General features: G+C 42.0%; 1 protein-coding gene across 2 annotated transcripts in view; it reads right to left on the bottom strand.

Annotated features, from left to right (window-relative positions):
- The window catches only part of UNC80 (unc-80 homolog, NALCN activator), a 195,195-nt gene extending 174,503 nt beyond the window's left edge, over positions 1-20,692 (bottom strand). For both annotated transcript variants that reach the window (XM_019553643.1, XM_019553642.1), the window contains exons 1-5: positions 20,579-20,692; positions 19,026-19,074; positions 5,163-5,319; positions 2,215-2,513; positions 1,371-1,494 (exon numbers count right to left, since the gene is read on the bottom strand). In XM_019553643.1, coding sequence (XP_019409188.1) covers positions 1,371-1,494; positions 2,215-2,513; positions 5,163-5,319; positions 19,026-19,074; positions 20,579-20,670 — 721 coding nt within the window. In that variant the 5' untranslated portion in view covers positions 20,671-20,692. The remainder of the gene's footprint in view (positions 1-1,370; positions 1,495-2,214; positions 2,514-5,162; positions 5,320-19,025; positions 19,075-20,578) is intronic.
- Between the last annotated feature and the right edge of the window lie 9 nt (positions 20,693-20,701).

Below are 20,701 nucleotides of genomic sequence, written 5' to 3'. Positions count from 1 at the left end.
AGGTAGCTAGGGCAGCACCTACACGTGTGCTGCTATGCATAAAAAAACTCTGCGGCAGGGTAGTATTTGTATTTTACAAGTACTACCCTGCTGCAGTTTCATGCACCCTGATAGGGGTACACATGTAGATGCTGAGACTTTTACTAAGCAGTTAATAAATCATCTGTGCAGTAAACATCTCATGCAGACGTGCCCAGTATTATCTTCCCCATCACTGCAAGGCTGTTGCCAGTCTAGCTTCTACTTATTCTCAGCCACTCAGAAAGAAAGATACAAAACTGACAGAAAATGATATTTTACATAAGAACAGAGGTGGTCAACTATGTTAGTCTGAAGTCAAGCAGAGGGTAGGGGAGGGTGGCACCTTAGAGACTAACTGGTTCAGAGAGGCATGAGCTTTCATAGGCAACAACCTACTTCGTAACATCTGATGAAGCAGGCTGTTGTCTATGAGAGCTAAGGCCTCTCAGAGACAGTCTTAAGTGCTACCCCGCCCTACATTCTACCTAAGCAATGTTTTCTCTCTTCTTCCATTAAAAGGTTATGCAAATACTGGTTGGCTTTGAGAGAAACCACCTTAAAATACTCTGAAATGACAAAGGCTACAGAAAATATTGTGACATTAGAGAATTTCTTTAATTGCAGAACAATTTTAAATGCATGGATCAACTTGTCATCTGTTAAAAACTACTAAAAAGTAATCAGAGCACACTGAGTTATAACTATTGAGGATTTGGTTGTCTTAGGTATTTTTTCGTTTTTCATTGCACAAACCTGTATAATTGGGTTTCTGGAAATAAGGCACCTAGCACTACAGGTAAATGACAGTAATGAGAAGCAGACATCTCAACCCCATACTGACACTATCAGATACATTTACTTTTAAGGATTTGCCAACAGACAGAAATTGCATCAATTAATTAAAAGATGTGATATTAAGCCATATTGTAAAGCCATAGCACTTTCAGTTAAGCTCTACAACCTGTGTATGCAAAGCCAACGCGGTAGCAAAGAAACTAAAAACTGACAAACCATAACAAAATATATAACAGAGCCAGATTTGGTACTAGAGTGAGGGAGGCGTGGTTCCACTTATTGAAATTATAGTAGATTCATCTGTCTCCAGGCTGATTATAGCCTGTTAGTTTTGATTTTTATTTAAATTACGGGCTTGTCTCCACACATAAGTTGTATTCATTTCACTGTATTGGCATTGCAGTTAAATTGGTGCAATTTTTGCATGTAGATCTGGCCACAGAGAAAGTGTTTATTTTTGAGAAAGCACATAGTATATAGAGCTCAGACAACCATACTGCACCAAAGAGAGTCTCCGGTTGTCAATATCTGAAACAATACAGCATGTCACACACCTGTTATAAAGTTCCTAATTGGTTTAACCAGAGCAGTGAAGGCAGAAACCTCAGGCTGCCTGTGTTCCCACATGGGCTGCCAAATAACAAGGCCACTGGCCAGCCGAAAAGTTAGGTCAGACTCCTGAAGAGACACAAGAGGATCATACAACATTTGAATTAGTCAGACTAACTCAGAAATTCATTGTTTTCTGAGCTGATTATCCCCCTTCTGGACCTTGGTCACCCTTACTACATCGACCTTGAAAAAAATAACAATGATCACAGAATGCACTTCTTACATGGAATAACTGAATGGCCACAAACTATCTCAGTAAATATTCAGAATATATACTGCATGCTTGTTTAGTGGATTTGTAATAAAATAATATGGAAACCATAGTAAAAGGCTAAACTGTAGTAAAGGTGACCAAAGATCCAATACCTGAGACCTGAAGAAGTGTACCAGGGCACCCACAAGCTTCCTTATGTCCCTGCCAACTACACAGCTGGCCCAAAAAAAAATACCATGCTCAAAAGTCCTTGCCTCACACGATTTCTGGACCATCACAGCTACAGCATCCCTTCCAAACTCACTATTTTTCCAAATATTTGTTTAGAAAGCACGGGCAGTTTACAAAGCGTCCACGTAATCTACCCGATGCCACTACCCTTGCTCATGTCACTGAGTTTACTTTCAATGGCAATATGATTGCTGTCTTCTGTAAAGGCAGCAAGGGTGTGCACCATATACTAAATTCTTTAGCCAACATTATGACCTTTGGCAGCAATGGAAGGCAGAATTACAACCTCTCTTTCTACTGGTATCACCAATTACCAATACCTGAAGAGCTCTTCCACTTACCTTAATTCTATGGACCAATGGAGCAAACAGGAATACAAACAGCTCCACTGTAGCCATGGAATTCTGAAAGAACCTCCTCCTGTTATTCTCTTCCTCATCGTTAGAGATGCTGTGCCTGGGGTGTCCTGGTGATCCTTGGTTTTCAATCTGATGAATAAAGGCGCTACTACTCCCTCCCCAGCTGGAGCCTCGGTCTCCTCCAAACCGATCATTGCTGCAGTCTTGAGGAGCCTCCAACAGCATCCAGTGGAGAGTGTGAAGCAACTTAGTCTCTGCTACTCCAAGCTTATCCTGATGTCCTGGATAAAACATATACAGTAGTGCATGTGTAGTGTCTCCGGTATATGCATTCCCTCTTTGCCTTTGAATATTTTATTCCTACATTAAAAGTGTCAAGTTATATAAGTGCCATTATGTCTTGGATAAATATATCTGAGTCACAGTTTTCATTTCTACTGCAATCTGATTGCTGTGGGTGCAGCCATGTGACATATTTACTCCAGAATAAGCTGAAACATGATGGACAGCCTTGACCCAATCTAAGTCTTCCCACTCCAGAGGAAATTTACCCCTAAGAAAGTGAGGTGTAGCAACACTGCACTCCTAATCAATGTCACTTTGGGGCATACAGGTAGAACAGAACAATGCAAACAGGTTCCCCTACATTAGGACATATCAGAGCAGAATCAATTAATTGAGTCGGCTGGAGCATTCTGATTTGTATTCAGCATCCCATGTTTCAAAATTGTGGCGGGGCAATTTAACTAAAACTCACTGAATGAGCTTTAGTCAAAGTGCTCCTGTGGCCATTTTGAAATGCAGGATGCTGAACACAAGTAACGCGGCAGCATTTTAATTAGATGGTCTAAGTAAAATGTGTCCCCCCTCCCACACCCTTCCTCCCGGAGCATGTGTATAGACTAGGGTTGCCAACTCTGTTGGAATCTATTTCAGAAGAAGCTATTCTCTTGCCAAAGTTCCCACAAGAGACAGTGCCAATGTGTCTGCAACATACAATGTGAACATGCCCGTGTGCTTGTGTATATCAGTTACAGATTATGGTGCATAGACTTTACATCAGTAAAGCAAATGTTCATTACTATTACATTTTAAAAACCCACTGAACTACTGTGTAAATCATATTTAACATTTATTTTAATGAATGCCCTATCATTATCTCCTGGGTGAGTCTCAGCAGTCTCCTGTAGATTTCTGTCTAATTCCTGGAGACTCCACGGCAATACTGGAAGGCTGACCACCCTGGTATAGACACCCTAATGGTCAAGTTTTGCAATAATGCCTACTGAAGGTGGCCTACATGGGAGAGCTGGTCTTATGTGTCCACTTATTACTTGACCATTTGTAACCTTTCTTTTCATATTTTTTTATTCTGCATTGACATCAACATGATGAATCTATGGTATTCCCCTTCCTTTTCATAGCAACAGACACACGTGTTCACCCATAGCAACATGTGCTAACTTGTACACATATCATCTTAATGTTAAACAAAATCTAGGAATTGAAGGGAACAAAAATTGATGAGACAATTGTACTGTGACTGCTTCAGTGTAGCACTAAACAGAAATAGATTCATACTTAGTTGATTGGGCAATTCCTTATATAAATAAAAATATTTCCATTGATAAGGGAAATATAGACAAGTGAAAGCCTAGTAGATATATTTTGTATCAGTTATATCCTTTCAGTCCCATTCATACACTCAGAATGATCTAGGGTTAAGATTTCTCCTAAACAAAAATGAAAGGTACAGAACTCCAAACTGATTGGAAAATATTCATTTTTTACAACTATTTCAACATGACTGAATTTCCAGTTCTGCATGAATTTTGGATTTTCTTAGTTTGCTTTCCATTTGCGAGAAGTCCATGGCTCTTTCCATTATTTTAGCTGTACTAGAGTTTTAAATATACCAAACTCCTATTACTCTGTTATCCAGAGTTCTGTCAGCAAAGTAATCAGGGGCTACAAGAATATGTGGCAAAAATAGTCATATGTGATTAATTTGACTAGGCCTATATGTAAATTGGATAATAGTTGTGGGGATTCAAATGAAGAGAACTAACAGAAACAATGAAAGGCCAATCCTGATCAATTTTACTCAAGTGAAAAATCCTTACTAATACAAGTAGTCCCATTTAAATGGTACTATTTGCCCAGGTAAGCTATGCAAATACGGATTGGCAATATTGGATTCCACATCACTGAGAAAATGCCTGAGAAGCAACTGTTCACAGATCTGCATATAGTTCAGTGGCCCATCCATAAAATTATTGTAACTCCATTTACGTCACTTCTTCCAGTTCACGTTGGCTGTGTCTACATGAGACAGTGACTGCACAGTAGCCCGCAACTACTGTGCAGTAGCATTGCATCATGCTTCCTGCCACACGATGCTACTGAACAGTAGTCACAAGCTACTGTGCAGTCAGGATCACGAAAAAGTTTATAGAAGTACTGACTGACTATGGAGCTAAAACTGCAGAGGCAGTGTCTCATGTAGAAGTGGCCACTGTAAATGAAAGGACAGGATTAAGACATATAACATTTAACTGAGCTAAAGCAGAGTTTAAACGTTTGGGAGGACATACACTATGGCAGTGGTCAACAACCTACAACTCACAGGCTTTGGATCTGACTTGTGGGTGTGGGTCTTTGGCAGCAATTGGCAGCAGTGGGCACCTTCTGTGGGAGCTCTCTCCCTGTGCTGCTGCAGGGACAAATGTTGGCAGTGGGAGCTTTCCTCATGCTGCTGGGGAGAAAAGCAGCAGTAGCAGCAGGGGTCCTACCACCCACCTTCCCACCCACCTCCAGCCTGGGGTTGATCATTCCAGCCCTCAGCCAGAAAATGTTGCCTGACCCTGACTATAGCAGGCTGAGCACAGCTGTGATGTTTTGACAGATGGTCAAGTATGGTAGGTACTAACCTAGCTTGTTTCGGTTAGACAGCAATGTTGCTGTGCAGTGCAGTACATGTGGTAAGGCAGCTTGCACCAGTTCCCAGCGAGAAATGCTTTGGATGGCTTCAGAAAGGGCTGGAGAAAGACCATGTAGTTTGTTCTCCACTAAAACTCTTTCAAAAGACTATAACAAAGAGAAGGAAACAAAATAACATGCATACATACATTGTCCAAGTGCATATACTGCGGGGACTGAAATATGCTCTTCTAGTGATCTGGCAGATAAACAAAATACAATTTAGAATTATTTTTAATTAAACTGTTCTTTAAATATTTTCCTACAAGGTAAAGACTCTAGCTAATGCTCACTAGACAGATGGATATTCTGTGCTAAGAAGAATTGAGAGATTATATGACTTACTTCTTTTTTTAATTAGTAAATCACATACACTTTAAACTCATTTAAGTATGCAGGGTCAAGTCTGGCTCACAGTTTTGCTGGTGTAAATTTGGAATGATTCTGATAAAGTCAGTGAACCTGCTCTATTTTTACATTAGTATAACAAAGAGCAAGATTTGACTCAATTTGTTCCTGAAGGTTTTGTATACTATAAAGGGCAGCCTGTTACAGGCACATAAGCCCTAAGAAAGGTTTTCATACCCAGTATCAGAAACTAATCCGTATGCATAATAAAGGCATGCTGTAATATATTTGCAGTTAAGGTTATTGGATGAAACACATTGATTATTTCTGCCTCAAGCATTGTAAAATGTGAGCTATGATACCTATTTTATAAAGAACAAGTCCTAAGAAGGTTTATTATTGTCTAATAGTCAAGCTACTTCTATAAGCCTTTCTTTTGTATACAGCCTGAAAGGTCGTTAATACATTTACATCCCTTTGACATTACTGCTGCACACATGTGCATTAGCGATAACCTATGACCTTGCCATACACTTACCTATGCATTCACAAGCTGATTCACCAATTTTGCCATGTTCATAGCTCTAAGGAACTTTGACATTCATGACCCAAAATATATTTCACATGCCATCACTCCATATTCACAAAATTCATCCCTCAGCACCAGTCATAATATTCCATCTCCAAGTAAGTGAACAGTAGAAGCAAAACGAAAGGAGACTGATGTATAATCCAGTCTTTAACACTGGACAATTAGCCCGAAGTGAGCAGTACCAACCTGTCAGCAACACAGCAGGTGATATTCTTTTATATACACTAAGGACAGGAAAGGAGGCTTTGCACAAGCTTATTCTGTAAGGTAAAACACTTGGATAGCATTTGAGTATAGGTGGAGTTAAGAGCAGTGAAAATGGACCATGCAGCTCCTATAAACAGAAGGATGTACTGATAGATATGTACAGCTGTGTGTTGCTCTAGTGAATCAGACCCTGGAAATAATGAACAAATGTTAGTGCCATACTTTCTCACATACCACACACAACCAAATAAGACACACTTTGTTTTGGAGAAGGCAGAATGAATAATTGTTTTTCAGTTATGGCTGCATGGGGCAAGGGTAGAGCCTAATCTTCAGCTCACTCAACTTCCCTTTCCTACTCAGGCAAAAGCTATAATTTTAACCCTGCCAAACCAGAACTGGCTTCTTTTGCCTCAGTAAAAATGGGAGGATGAATGAGCTGAAGATTCGGTTCTGTCCGTGCCTCAATTAAGCTATGAAAGAGTTAAAACTGCAGCTGCTGCTGAAGATTGGACTCTCCCCTCCTTTCATGCAGCTGCTGCAGGGAAATAAGGAAAAGCAGAAGTAGCCATCTTGCAGCATCTCCCTGCTTCTATTCCAAGCAAAAGAATCAGCTCCAAGACGTGGAACTAAGACATGAACCACAATTTTGAAGTACAGTTTTTTGGGAACAGAGTGCATGTAGTATGTGATTAAACATGGTACTTACAGGTAAGAAATGAATCATTATACTGGATTGTCGAAATGGATGGGTCTGCTAGCACTCTATTCTGACGAAAGGAAGGAAACAATCAAGGTCCTTTCAAGAAGAAGGCAGCTGAAATAACACAGTGTACTGGCCAGATGGAAGGTCTAAATAAGAACTAACTCCAGGAGAAGAGAGCCTTCCTGGGTATGAGTGAAACAATTAGGCCAAAGATTAGATTGCATTTCTTTGCATGCATAACCATTTGTATCTTAGGCCCTTGACAGACATTACACTTAAGACATAGTTAACTGGTTAATCTCATCAGATGCTGGAATCACCCCTCAGCTGTTTGAGGCTCCCAGAGGAAGAGTACACCATGCACTCCTGCAGCTGGGAGCTCCAATCAGCTGATCAGGGATCCCAGCAGAGGCATGGGGCACTTCCCCAGCTGGGAGCCCTGACCAGCTGTAGGGGGCATGGGAGTGCACTGTGTAATAGATGGGAGCCCCAGTCAGCTGAAAAAATAAACAGAAAGCCAGAGAACCAGTTAGTAGTGTGGAAGAAAGCCAAGACAGACAGAGAGAGAGAGATTCTGCAAGTATGTCACAACAAGAGAAAAATCAGGCAAAGTGTGGGTCCCTTACTGAATGGAGGAGGGAACCTAGTGACAGATGATGAGGAAAAGACTGAAGTACTCAATGCCTTTTTTTACCTCAGACTTCATAGGCAAGGTCAGCTCCCAAATGACTGCACCTGGCAGAATAGTTTGGAAAAAAAGTGAACAGCCAACAGTGGCAAAATAATAGGTTAGGGACTATGTAGAAAAGCTGGACACATACAAGTCCATGGTGTTGACTGAGGGAGTTGGCTGATGTGATTGCAGAGCCACTGGCCATTATCTTTGAAAACTCATGGCAATCAGAAGAGGTCCTGAACAATTGAAAAAGGACAAATATAGTGCCCATCTTTAAGAAAGGGAAGAAGGAAGATTGGTCAGCCTCACCTCAGTCCCTGGAAAAATCATGGAACGGGTCCTCAAGGAATCCATTTTTAAGCACTTGGAAGAGAAAAATGTTATTAGGAACACTCAGCATGGATTCACCAAGGGCATGTCATGCCTGACCAACCTGATTGCCTTCTGTGATAAGATGACTGACTCTGTGGATGTGTGGAGACCAGTGGATGTGATATATCTTGACTTTAGCAAGGCTTTTGATAGTCTCCCACAACATTCTTGCAAGGAAGTTAAGAAAAAGAGATTGGATGAATGGTGGACGATTGGATGAATGACTGTAAGGTGGATAGAAAACTGGTTGGATCATTGGGCTCAAAGTGTAGTAATCAATGGCTCAATTTCTACATGGCAGCTGGTATCAAGTGGAGTGTCCCAAGGGCTGGTCCTGGGGGCTGTTTTGTTCAATATCTTCATCAACAGCCTGGAGGATAGGATGGAGTGCTTCTTCAGCAAGTTTGCAGATGACACTAAGCTAGTGGCAGTAGTAGATACACTGGAGGGTGTGGCTAGGATTGAGAGAGACCTCAAAAAATTGGGGGATTGGACTAAAAATTGGAGGAGCAGACAGTTTCCCATATGGTCTAGCAGTTAGGATTCCTGGTTTTCACCCAGGTTCAGCTCCTGATGTGGGAAGTTCTAGTTTTACCTAGGGGTAATAATAGACCACAGTATGAACATGAGCCGACAGAGTGCTGCTGTAGCCAGCAGGGCAAGCAATACTTTGGCATGCATCAACTGATGCATCTCAAGCAAAACCAAGGAAGAGATTCTTCCATTTTACTCAGTATTGATGAGACCCCATCTGGAGAACTGCATCCAGTTCTGGGTGCCACACTTCAACAAGGATGTGGAAAGGTTTGAGAGAGTCCAGAGAAGGGCCACCTGTATGATCAGAGACTTGCAAGGCAAGCCATACAAGGAAAGGCTGAGGGACTTGGGCCTCTTCAGCTTGCAAAAAAGAAGGCTGAGAGGGGACTTGATAACAGTTTACCACTGTCAAGGGGAGTACATCAGGGGCTCAGTGAACCAGGGTGCCCTTGGGAAGAACTAGGAGTAAGTGGCCAGGAATAAGTGGAAAACAGCTTCAGGCTCAACATTAGAAAAAACTTCTTCACAGTTAGGGTGTCCAGACTGGAATAAATTCCCTCCAAATCACCTACCTTGGAGATCTTCAAGAGGAGACTGGACTGTCACTTCACTAGGGTCACCTGACCCCAGTTATCTTTCCTGCCTAGTGCAGGGGGGCTGGACCTGTGACATTGGGAGGCCCCTTCCAGCCCCTTACAATCTATGAATCTATGAATAAATGAAATCTCATGAGGTTCAATAAGGAGAATTGTGAAGTCCTACACTTAGGAAAGAACAATTCCATGTACCAGTACAGGCTGGAGACCAATGGGCTAAGCAGCAACTCAGCAGAAAAGGACCTGGTGCCTACAGTGGACAATAACCTGAATATGAGCCAACACTGTACCCTTGTTGCTAAGAAGGTTAATGGCATACTGATCTGCATTAGTAGGAGCACTGCCAGCAGATTGAGAGAAGTGATTATTCCCCCCTATTCAGCACAGGTGAGGCTATATCTGGAGTACTGTGTCCAGTCTGGGGCCCCCCACTACAGAAAGGATGTGGACAAATTGGAAAGAATCTAGCAGAGGGCAATGAAAATGGTGAGGAGGCTAGGGCACATGACTTCTGAGGAGAGGCTGAGGAAATGGACTTATTTAGTCTGGAGAAGGCAAGACTGAGAAGGGATTTAATAGCAGCCTTCAAGTACATGAACAGTGGTTACAAAGAAGAAGGAGCTAGACTGATCTCAGTGGTGGCAGATGACAGAACAAGGAACAATAATCTCAAGATGCAGCACGGGACGTTTAAGTTAGATATTAGGAAGAACTTCCTCACAAGAAGGGTAGTAAAGTACAGGAACAGGTTATCCAGAGAAGTTGTACAATCTCCATCCTTGTAGGTTTTTAAGACCTAGGTAGACAAAGCCTTGGCTGGGATGATCTGGTTGTGGATGGCTCTGCTCTGAGCAGGTGGTTGGACTAGGTGACATCCTGAGGTCCCTTCCAACCTTAATTTTCTATCATTCTATGATTTTAGAGAGAGTATGAGCATCTTTTAGGCAGAGGAGTGGCTGGAAGCAGGCTTGGACTTTGTACACGGAAACTGTCTCCTATTAATTTCTACTTTGTGAAGGAAAACAAGACTTTGTGTATTTTGTTTATAAACAAATAAGATAGCACCAAAGAACTAGCTGACTACCTCTGACAGTTTGGAAATATATGTACCTCTTATGAAATAATTCAGGTCAAGGTTACAAAATTCCTAATTCTTTGAATGATTCAGTGTATTTGAAGTCAGCACTAAGCTGTCAGGACAGAGTCACATATTACCTTGACTGGGAAAAATAGGAAGTTGTTACAATTTTAACAGTTTCCATTCAAGTGAAAGCACATTACATAATGGGATGGATGAAGTCTAGGGCAACCAGAGCAGCAAAGGTTGCAAACAGGATACAGGAATGGCCCCGGAGACAGAACAGAGAGATAAGGTATTAACACTGGGTCTTCAAAATTACAGAGCATGAAAGAATTACGGAAAACTTGCAGGGACTCAGAGTTCTTTCAGTAACTTCATTCAGGCCCTAGAATGTACTAAAGCCCATTTACTTTTATAGGATGATATGAGGAAGGAAAAACGTATTTCCTGCTCTGAACTAGTTTGAAGTGACAGATTACAGTGGCCCAAAATAAAGTCTACTCATTTCCACTGACAGCTGCCCACAGAAGACAAGATTCTGCCTCTCTTATTCACAGAGAATGTTAACTGATGCTGCCACTTACTTTGTTGAAATCAATAGGCCTATTCAAGAAGAAAAGTACCTCTCAGTATGAGTTAGGGTTGTATAATCTGGCCAAAACAAATGTGTGAAGTCATACAGTGGAAAGGGATGACCCAGACATACATCTTTCTGTGTATGACCTAGAATAAACAAGGCATTTATCTTCATTATTTGATGACGTCCAAAGAAGGAAGAAAATAATAAAGGCCCACATTCCTGGGTAAAATATCACAGTCCAAAAACTCTATAAAGGAAAGGGGGTAGCTCTTCTTTTTTAATGGATGAGAGTGAGCTAATACTGTTGCTCTACATAAGGGACCAACCAGCTCCTCATCTGATATTGTATCCAATTCAAAGCCTCATTGTTCATAGACCTCAATGATGTTAGAGACCACATACATCTCTAACTGCCTGTCTTCAAATTATGGTCCCGTTTCTGAGCACTCCATACAGTTCAAGGCGGAGAACAGGAATATGCAAAGCTAACTTTGAAATAGTCTTTATATTTCCCAGTTTTTGCAGTGTCAGAGTTCTGCAAAGGTTGTCAGATTTGTCATATTGGAGTAGCATTAAGACTGTACTAATTTATGCTACCCATCTGTGAGTAAGCTGAGAACAAGCTGAGCTAAAAGGAAGCCTAGCCAGGTCCCTCTTGCCAGTACGTATGTGGTGTAGACTTATTGGAGGATTTTCCCATGTTAAAGGGATTTTTTAGACTAAACTGGCTATTAGGTTAGTCAGTACTATACAAAGCCTTGGAAGGGACCTCAGTGATCTACTGAGGTCCCTTTCAACCCAAATATCTATGAATCTATGAAAAGCCACTGACTTGCAAGGCAGAATTGGGCCCACACTTGAATGATGTACTAATTGTATCACTATCAAAGAATGTTGATACAAGCTGTTACTATGCAACTGGTGGGGTGCATGACTCTGTCCCCATATAAGTGTTACAAAACCACTCCAACTTTAACCCTGCTTCATACAAGCTAAACATCAAAGTATTTTGTTCAACTAGCTCACTAAAAGCTCATGAAGAAGTAGCAGTCACAGCTGCTGACTGCTCCCAAGCAACAGTTTCCCTTACTTTATTAACATGCCTACAAATGTATGCTTGTCCATACCTTTAGAGCAGGAACTGGCAACCTATGATCTGATCCAACATGGGAATAGGTGTCAGAGTTGCACCATACTGTACCCCCTCTGAAGCATTCCCCTCTGCTGCGGGGCCTGGTGTTCTGCAGTATCTGACCTTATCCTTGCTGTGGAAGGGTTGGGACTCTGGCAGTTGGCTACTTTGGGGAGTGGGAGGGACAGGGATGGGGATGGGGGCAGGGAGCTGAAACTTCCAGCCTGCAGTGATGGCTGGGTGGGTCACAAGCTTTGACCAACTCTGACAAAAGGCTGCTGACCTTTGCTTTAGAGCAGGGTTAGGCAATGTTTTTGGCTGGAGTGCCAAAAAACCTGCAATGTCTACCTTGTAAGGTGCTAGAATGCCAAAAAAACAAAACTGGGGTGGGGAGGGGAGGGATACATGGCAGGATGCACTGCATATTACTATAGTTAATAATCATAAATATTGCTTTTTTACAGTAAATACCAGGTTTTCTAAATTCTAAACCTGATGATGATAAATAAAACTTCATATACTACCTTTGTTGTTGTGTATCTTTTTTAGATTAAGCATGTGTGATGAGACAGAGAGAGAAAAAAAAGAGGAGAGGAAGGGAGAGAAAAAAAGGGGAGAAGAGAAAAGGAAAAAGAGAAAGCGGGGGAAAGGAAAGAGGAGGAAGAAACTACAAGGACAGGCTGCCAGACCCTGCCCTCTGCCCCCCATCCCAGCAATGTAGGCAAGCAGTGCTGGCCATGGGCCCACGAGGAAGTGGCTGCTGCCACTGCTGCTAGTGTCCCTTCTCCTCTCCCCTCCCCCAACAATGTAGGCAGGTGGATGGGGACAGAGGCAGCACCAGAAGGGGTACTGGGGGAGGCTTGCCGCGTGGCATGGTGGCTGGGTTCAGGCCACTTGCTGCAGCCCTAGTCCCAGCTCCAGACCTAGTCAGCAGTACGGCGCAAGCCACTAGGGCCCCTGCCAGTGGCCTTGGCAGAAATTGCAGGGAGGAGGGGCACATGTCCCCCCACCCCATGTTCTCCCCTAGGAGTCACCTCTGATTTGGGACCTACCAAATTCATGGCGGGGGTAGGTTGCGCAGTAGCTCCTTTAATCTTGAAGCTTCCCCTGTGCACCCATCCCCACAGCTGGCCACTCACTCCTGATCAGCGGGAAGTTAAAAATCACAGTCTTAAATATGGCACCATTTTTGCTGCTCACCACTAATTGGCCAAGGGGCCATGGCCTCTCCGCTGTGCATTGCTGATTGGCCAGGAGGCAAAAATGGCACCATATCAAAAACTATGTTTTTTGCCTCCCCGCTGATCAGGAGGGAGCAGTGGGCAGTGGAGTGGGGAGGGGAGAAGCCACATAGGGGAACCTGCAAAAATCAAGTGTGTGCCCCTCCCCACCCCCACTACCTTCGGAGAGCCTGAAACAGCAACATAATTTTTTTTTTCTTTTTAAACAATTTCCTTGGCACACCTCCTGGTATGCCATGGAAAATGTCCTAATTGGCACATGTGCCAGGGGTTGCTTATTCCTGCTTTAGAGCACTATCCTCCCCTCCCCCAGCAATGATATACAATAGCATAACCAGCCTCTGGAAGACCTGCCCTGCACTTTAAGATGGAGGGAGCCTCCAGGAAGTTTAGCCAATATTCTACCAGAAAGACAGTGTTTGGGGGTCAGATTCTGCTCTCAGATTATAGCACATTTGGGCTGGGGTGGCTCTGTTTACATTATTCTCTCAAAGGTAAATCCTGGGGGGAAAAATTAAGATGTATGAACCAATTTTCACCCAGCAGAAAACGAGTAATTGCTATTAAATTCAGCAGGAATTGAACAGAATACTTCAGTCAGAAGACAGAATTGGAATGTAGTGAATAAGTTCCCTAGAACATGTAAAAGAGAAAAGGAATGCTGGGGTGCTACAAATGTGGATGGGATAGATTGGTGAGGGGCTGGGGGAAGGAAAGAACCAAACAATGATTATCAGCAAGCCAAGCAATGTCTCAGTGATGGTACTATGTATCTATTAAAAAGGGAAGAGGGAACATCTGCAAAAATGGCAGTCTGGTAAGCAGTGCTGAAAGCTGATGTCATGCTTTTGCTAAACTGATTGCAGACCACCAGCTATACCATGCTTGTATGCCTGTTCCTGTTGCCTGCATGCTCAGTTCCCTTGGGGTCATTTATACAATGATTCTTCCTTTCATCCTGTTGACTCCATCTGTTATGAGCTGAGAACAGCACCCAGCCTATTCTGGCTTTGTTCACACCACTGATGTTCTCTTTTCACCCTGTTCCCTAGTGAGCTTCTGAGCTCTTGATTACTTCCTTCTGAAGTATTTTGCATTCCCATAGGCCCTTCTTTTTAGAGGTCATCTATCTCTTTGTTCCAGAAGGTGACATGCTATCTGAGGAAGGCTAGTCATTTATTATGATCAAAGACAGGATGATACGGGAACTTCTGTGCCTGGTCCTGCCATAGGCTTCCTGTACAACCTTGCTCAAATTACATGAACTTTCAGGCCTGAGTTTCTCATATCTGTGGATATTTACCTGCTCCCAACCACACTGGAAGATAGGGGTAGATTAATAAGCACTCACTTCCCCATCATTGCACATATTAAACTTTGAAGACAACACTTTTCTCTCCAAGGACTTTACATGAGCTGGAGCCTTCTCCCAAGGGCAAGTGCCCCTGAGGAAGCCTCCAACATCCTGGAAGGAGTAGTAAGCTTAGGAAGGCAAAGTAGAACTGATTGAGACTTCACAGGCATGTGAACATGACAAAGTACCTGCACCCGCCTGAATAGACTAAGCACTACTTACATGGGGTTTGGATGAGTGCAACTGTTCTTGGAATGATATACTCCTCTTGTCCCTGAACGTGCTCTTTTAGGAATGTATGACCTCTATGTAGATACTATTTAAGGTCTACCTAATCGACCTAAGATTATTTTTGCCACTTCCACTAGCACTGGATATTGCATTCTTAACCCACTCATACATTTAATCCAACTAAGGCTACTGGGTACCTATTCTGTGCTGAACACGACTTGCAACACACATCTGTAAGTCATGGGGTTTTTAACCTTATGTTGAACCCTGTCAGATTCTTCTTTAGCAGCAAACCCATGCTATTCCACAAGTGTGAATCCCTTTCTCAGGTTTCAAGAGATTATAGAAAAGCCACTAAACTTGCCTTTAACTCCATTTCTCTATTTAAAGAGGGATTTCAGTTCCTTAAAGGAACATTTGTGTTTTAATAAGACACTATGATCCTTGGATAGGAAAGCAGAATAAAAAGTATTCATTAATGCTTGGTCTTCATTATGCCTAACGCTAGAAAGGCAAGTGTGTTTGGAGGCTAGGTGGGAAGAATTTGATTATGAATAGGTACAGAATTAAGGGTAAATATAAATCAATTCCTCTGATGGAAGAAGAGATACTAGTGGAAGTTAATCAACTGGAGGAAGAAAGTGACAAATAATGATGACAGATCCTTTTTTTAACTCAGAATTATAGCTAGAGCCATAAGAAGAATGCAGATCCATTTAAAATACAGTAAAAAATGAAATGGTACCATAGAAATAAAATGTAGCAGTTGAGTATGAAATGTATGAAATAGGTTCAAAGAGGGGAAAAAAAAAGAAAGATAGTTTAAAAAGGTTAAGTTCTGCCTATACATTGCTAAGTTGTGAACTTTTAGGAGAGAGAATTAGGTACAAATGAGCCCAGAGGTTGCCCATCTAGTGTGCAACAATTTTTAAAAAAGGAAGCTACAGCACACTCCATGTAAATGTAAAACTTCAGGACTGAAAAATATAAGCACTGCTCATTAAAGTACACCCATAGTACAGTGAGTGCTGTGATATTAACAGCACCAAAACTGGCTAGCTTCCCTCATTTTCAAGGCTTTTAAGAGCAATCCTTTGACAGCTGCCTTCCTTTAACTTTCTAGAACATTTAAACAGGATAAAATTAAGGGTGCAGACAGAAGTGACAATTTTCAACCGGTCTGGCCATAGAAAGCGGACTATAGCTGTGACCAAACCCAAGTACATGGCTGCAGACAGCTTCAAGGGCATAGCTGATTGAGTGAAAATCTGAACCCTCATTGCATGAACGGTCAAATGAAGAGGTTTCAAAATAAAGCCTCTTCGGTAACTTCTGTCTACCTGCCTGCCAGCCTGTCACTGCTTTCAGAATGGGAGGGGGCAAAGGGAGTGGAGGGAGTTCGGTCTGGGTTTTTTCCAGCTCCTGCTGGAGGATTAGGGAGTGGGAGGGGCTCCAATTTACCCACTCAACCCTCCTATGCTGGCTGGGGAACCCCTAAAAAAAGGTCCTTCTTTTCCCTTTCCTTCCTCCTATTCTGAAACAGGGACAAGCTGGGTTGGAGGAGGGAACATCGCTAGGGGAAACCAGCTATAGGCTGGTAGCCAGCAGCTAGATTCCCCTCCCCTGGAACCAACAGTGAAGCTCTGCTTGGTCCAGGGTATTGTTGTAACTCAGAAGCTTTCTGCAAAGTATTCTCAGTTGCAGCAGAGAGCTGCACTTCTACCTACACCCTAAGTTACATAGAATACGATGGGGTATGCAGTTATGTGGATTATACATTTAACTGATATGCAGATAACCCAAATTTATTACAATGCAAGCAAGAAGCTCAGATAAGCAAGAGGCAATAAATCAAGCATGGTGTTATGTTATGCATTTAAGAGAATTATGCACTTATGCATACATGTAGAATACACTACACAAAGAGAAAGAAAATTTCAGCTTTGTCTACACTAATAATTTTAGTTTCACTGAATTCACTCTAAGAAAGGTTTACGGTGAAGATGAAATAGTTTCAGGGAGAAGGTGGGAAAAAAATCCTAGTTTGTGGTACAGAGGGACTGGCACAAAGAGTGGCAAAATAAAAAGAAAAGAGATTTATTTAACTTGGTAAGAGTTAACGGCTAACATCTGCAAGCTAACATTCATATAAGTTGGCCCACTAGGATCAATAGGACAATAGGGGTTGCTAAAAATACAGAATTCAATCTTTAGAAAACTTCAGTATTAAAAATTATGAAAGGGTATAATGAGAACTGATGGTTCCCTTTAAATCTTATTCCATAGTATGGAAACAAATGACAGAAATAAAAATAGTGAATTTAGAACCAAGAAAAAGAAGATACTTCTTTACATGATGTATGCTGCATGCTGCATGCACAGTCAACCAGTGAAATTTACTGCCTGCTGAGCTGGTCAATGAATCAAATGTTGTAGCCAAAATATTAAAAAGACATAGATCATATTATAATAGCCAAGACATATTGTGTAGCTATGCCAACTGATACAACAGTATCGGGTAATTCTATCTTACGCTTCATAGCATGAGCTGATTACCTGTCAAAATCCAGACATATTTCATACCCTATATGCAGGATGATATAAAAGGATAGTTGTGTTATTGATACAGATCATGGTTCATCTTCCTTTGGGAAAAGTCGGAGGCTGACCAGTGGAATTAGCAGTCTGATTCAACAGATAGTGCCCTGCAGTCTCCCCTTGACTGCTCACAATTAAGTCTCACCTTTGCAAATTTCAGATCATAATTTAACATAGCACCATTCCAATCTGGAGGAAGAAAGATTTGACCCATCATCATTGCCAATTTGGAGAACACTTGTTCTCCCATGATAATTTAAGAGTTATAAATGAAAAATATTTTCTTATATGCTGAAGGACACTTTCCACATGATAAATTACTGAGCCTTTGAAATGCCAGGTTCCCTTGGCAGGTAGAGGTGTCCTGAATAACTGTCTTTTTTTTTTTTTTTGGCAAACAAAGAATAGAAACAACTTCCCGCAAAGGCCATAGTTGACTTACTGAAATTTTTCAAGGGACCTCTTCAGTATTCAGGGTACCAATATATAATTGTAAAGGGCTTAAATACGTATATATGGTGGACACACAAATGTGGCTGGCCTCAACACCTAAGCAACACACTGATTTTCACTAGCATTTGGTGACCGAGTCACTGAGAAACCACATAGGTGGGCACCTGTATTTCCCTGTGCATTGTAAAGACAGCTTACATGGGAACTTCGTAAAAGAGACTGTGGAGTTAAGAGACTGAATGTGTCAAAGTAAGACTAATGCAAATTATTGAGTCCCTACATTCATTAGGCAGCTGAGCAAACAGCTTTCTACCATTTCCCCCCCTATCTAGCGGGGAGCTGTTAATGATGTAGTTAATTACAATACCTTGGTGGTTATGATTCCATCTTGCAGACCTACCATGTCAAACTGCTTTACTCACCTCCTCTCACATTGAGCACCTCAAGAAATATCATACTACTTCTTCAATTGGACCTTAGTAAATGTTTATTAACCTAGAATCATATATTCCAGAAGTCTTTAAAAGAAGAATGTATTTTTAAGCGTTAACTATCTGTATGACAACTGTTTTATATTATTGCTATTAATAATATAATCCACTTTCTGATTTGCTAAATTTAGTTTAGAATAGAGAAATATGGTTTAAAGTTCTAAGCTTGCTAATATTTTTATGTGTACTTACCAGTTTGTGTGTTCCATTAAAATTACTAGAATTAATAATTTCTGAACTTAAACATGTGCATAAGTAACTAAGGGACTGGAGTTCAAGAAGTGCCTTGATTCAAAGATTTTTGCCAATGATAAATCTCTCAACTACTCTCTCTGTCTCTTTCTGTCTCCCTCTCTCTCTCTATAAAATATTATATAAAATATACTTTAACTGCCTTTGGGACTGTGTCTACTTGAATCTTTTTTGGGGGGGGAGGGAAGGGAGTAGCCCTTATGCTTTTCCATTTTTGACAACTACTTTTATTGACATAAGTTGAGTTACACAACATACAAGTTTGACTCATTTAGTTCAAGTTTATCAGGTTTCCATATTCAAAGCTACATGAAGTTTTTCTCATGTGGGTGAGACAGGGAAAGAGGGAGGAGAAAAATCTACATACCACACAGGAAGCTTCATATTGTTTCCCCAATTTAGGCCTCAAAAATGCACTAAAAGAAAAAAAAAGTTGTTAAGAATAACCAATATTAAGGGCTATATTGAAGATGTTTTTGGTTTAGTTATTTTTGTTCAGTTATTGTCACTGTTACTTAAGTGGCTAAAGAAATTCATCCAAAGAAAAGAAATGAAACTGGGAAAAACTTCAGGTACCTGTTGAAAGCCCCATAAAGAATAACGTTATCTTTTTCAGTATAGAATTTTGTAAATGCAAACCAAACGAAGAGTTGTCCATATGCTACCAGAGTACTTATGTACACATGGAGGAAAAATTCTACTAATGATAAATGTTTCACCCATTTAAACTCAGAATACACTTTCTATGGTCTTTACACAAAGGTTTATTTAAAAAGAAGCCAATCTACTAAACATAACAGGAGTGGAGATGCTTAGCTGTGTCTTGCCAGCATCTTGCTTTAAGGTCCCATTTCTTTTGGTAAGTGGTATATTCAGGGCGGTGGGAGAAGACTTCACATTCTTATCTGGCTTTCAGGCATCCAGTCCCTCTGGTTTTAGCTATAAGATTTCCACACCTATCTCCTTCAAACCTATACTTTTTGAGCCAAATTGTTAGGACAGACTACTGAGCTCATCACAGCACAGGGTTTGCTCAGATACCACTGAGAAATCTGCTCAATGCCTAAGACTGGGACTTCAGATTTAAAGCCAACCCTCTTCCCCACAAGGACCAACCCAAAAGAAAGCACTCAATTCTACTCACTAAGGCACTGCCAGTCCAGAACTAGGGCAAGGGGGGCGGTGGGAATAGCAACTGCATAAATTACAGCCAACACAGTCCAGTTAAAAACAAGAGAAAAGCAACACACAGCCTCCCCCTTCGACATCAGTAGTTCCCAATCCAGAGGAAAGCAGGGAGAGTGTGACGTCTCCATTTTCCTTCTGACCTGTTCAACCTGCTGGTAATCATCCTGACAGAAAGGAGCCAGCTAGTATGAAGCGAGCTGGGAGCCACAGCCCCAGTGCCCGGGGGGGCTGGAGGGCCCTCAGAGGCTCTGTGCCTGGGATGCTCCTGCATGTGCTTGGCCTTGAAGGCAAAGCAACAAGGCAGAGATGGGGCCTGGGCAGTGGACACCTGTGGTATGCGCACGCACATACATATGTACATACACACACACATACACAGGTGCACACACACATACACAGATATATATCTGTAGACACAGACACACATACACTGACATTCACATGCACAAACACAGAGGCATACATACATATACACACAGATGCACACATATATGCACAGGCACATATATGCACATATGCACGCGCACACACATACACACACACACACACAAGCACACATGCAGAGACACACAAATACATATATGCACACACAGGCACATGCACACATATGCACATGCACCCAGATACACACATGCACACATACACGCACACATATACACATACACACATGCACACAGACACGCGCACACACATTCACATGCGCGCGCGCGGGCCGGGCGCGGGGGCGCTGACCTGGTCTGCCTCCACAGGAAGGTCTGGATGGGCAGGGGGACGCCGCGGCCGCTCTCCTGCTCCGGCCCCTCCGAGCTCTTCCTCTTCACCATGGCGGGGCCGGCGTCGCCCGCCCGCCCGGGA

This window comes from Crocodylus porosus, unplaced genomic scaffold (genome assembly GCF_001723895.1).
Source record: "Crocodylus porosus isolate Cpor-Errol unplaced genomic scaffold, CroPor_comp1, whole genome shotgun sequence".
NCBI classification, from domain to species: domain Eukaryota; kingdom Metazoa; phylum Chordata; order Crocodylia; family Crocodylidae; genus Crocodylus; species Crocodylus porosus.
The sequence above is the reverse complement of the archived record's forward strand: the minus strand, read 5'-3'. Positions and strand labels throughout refer to the sequence as shown.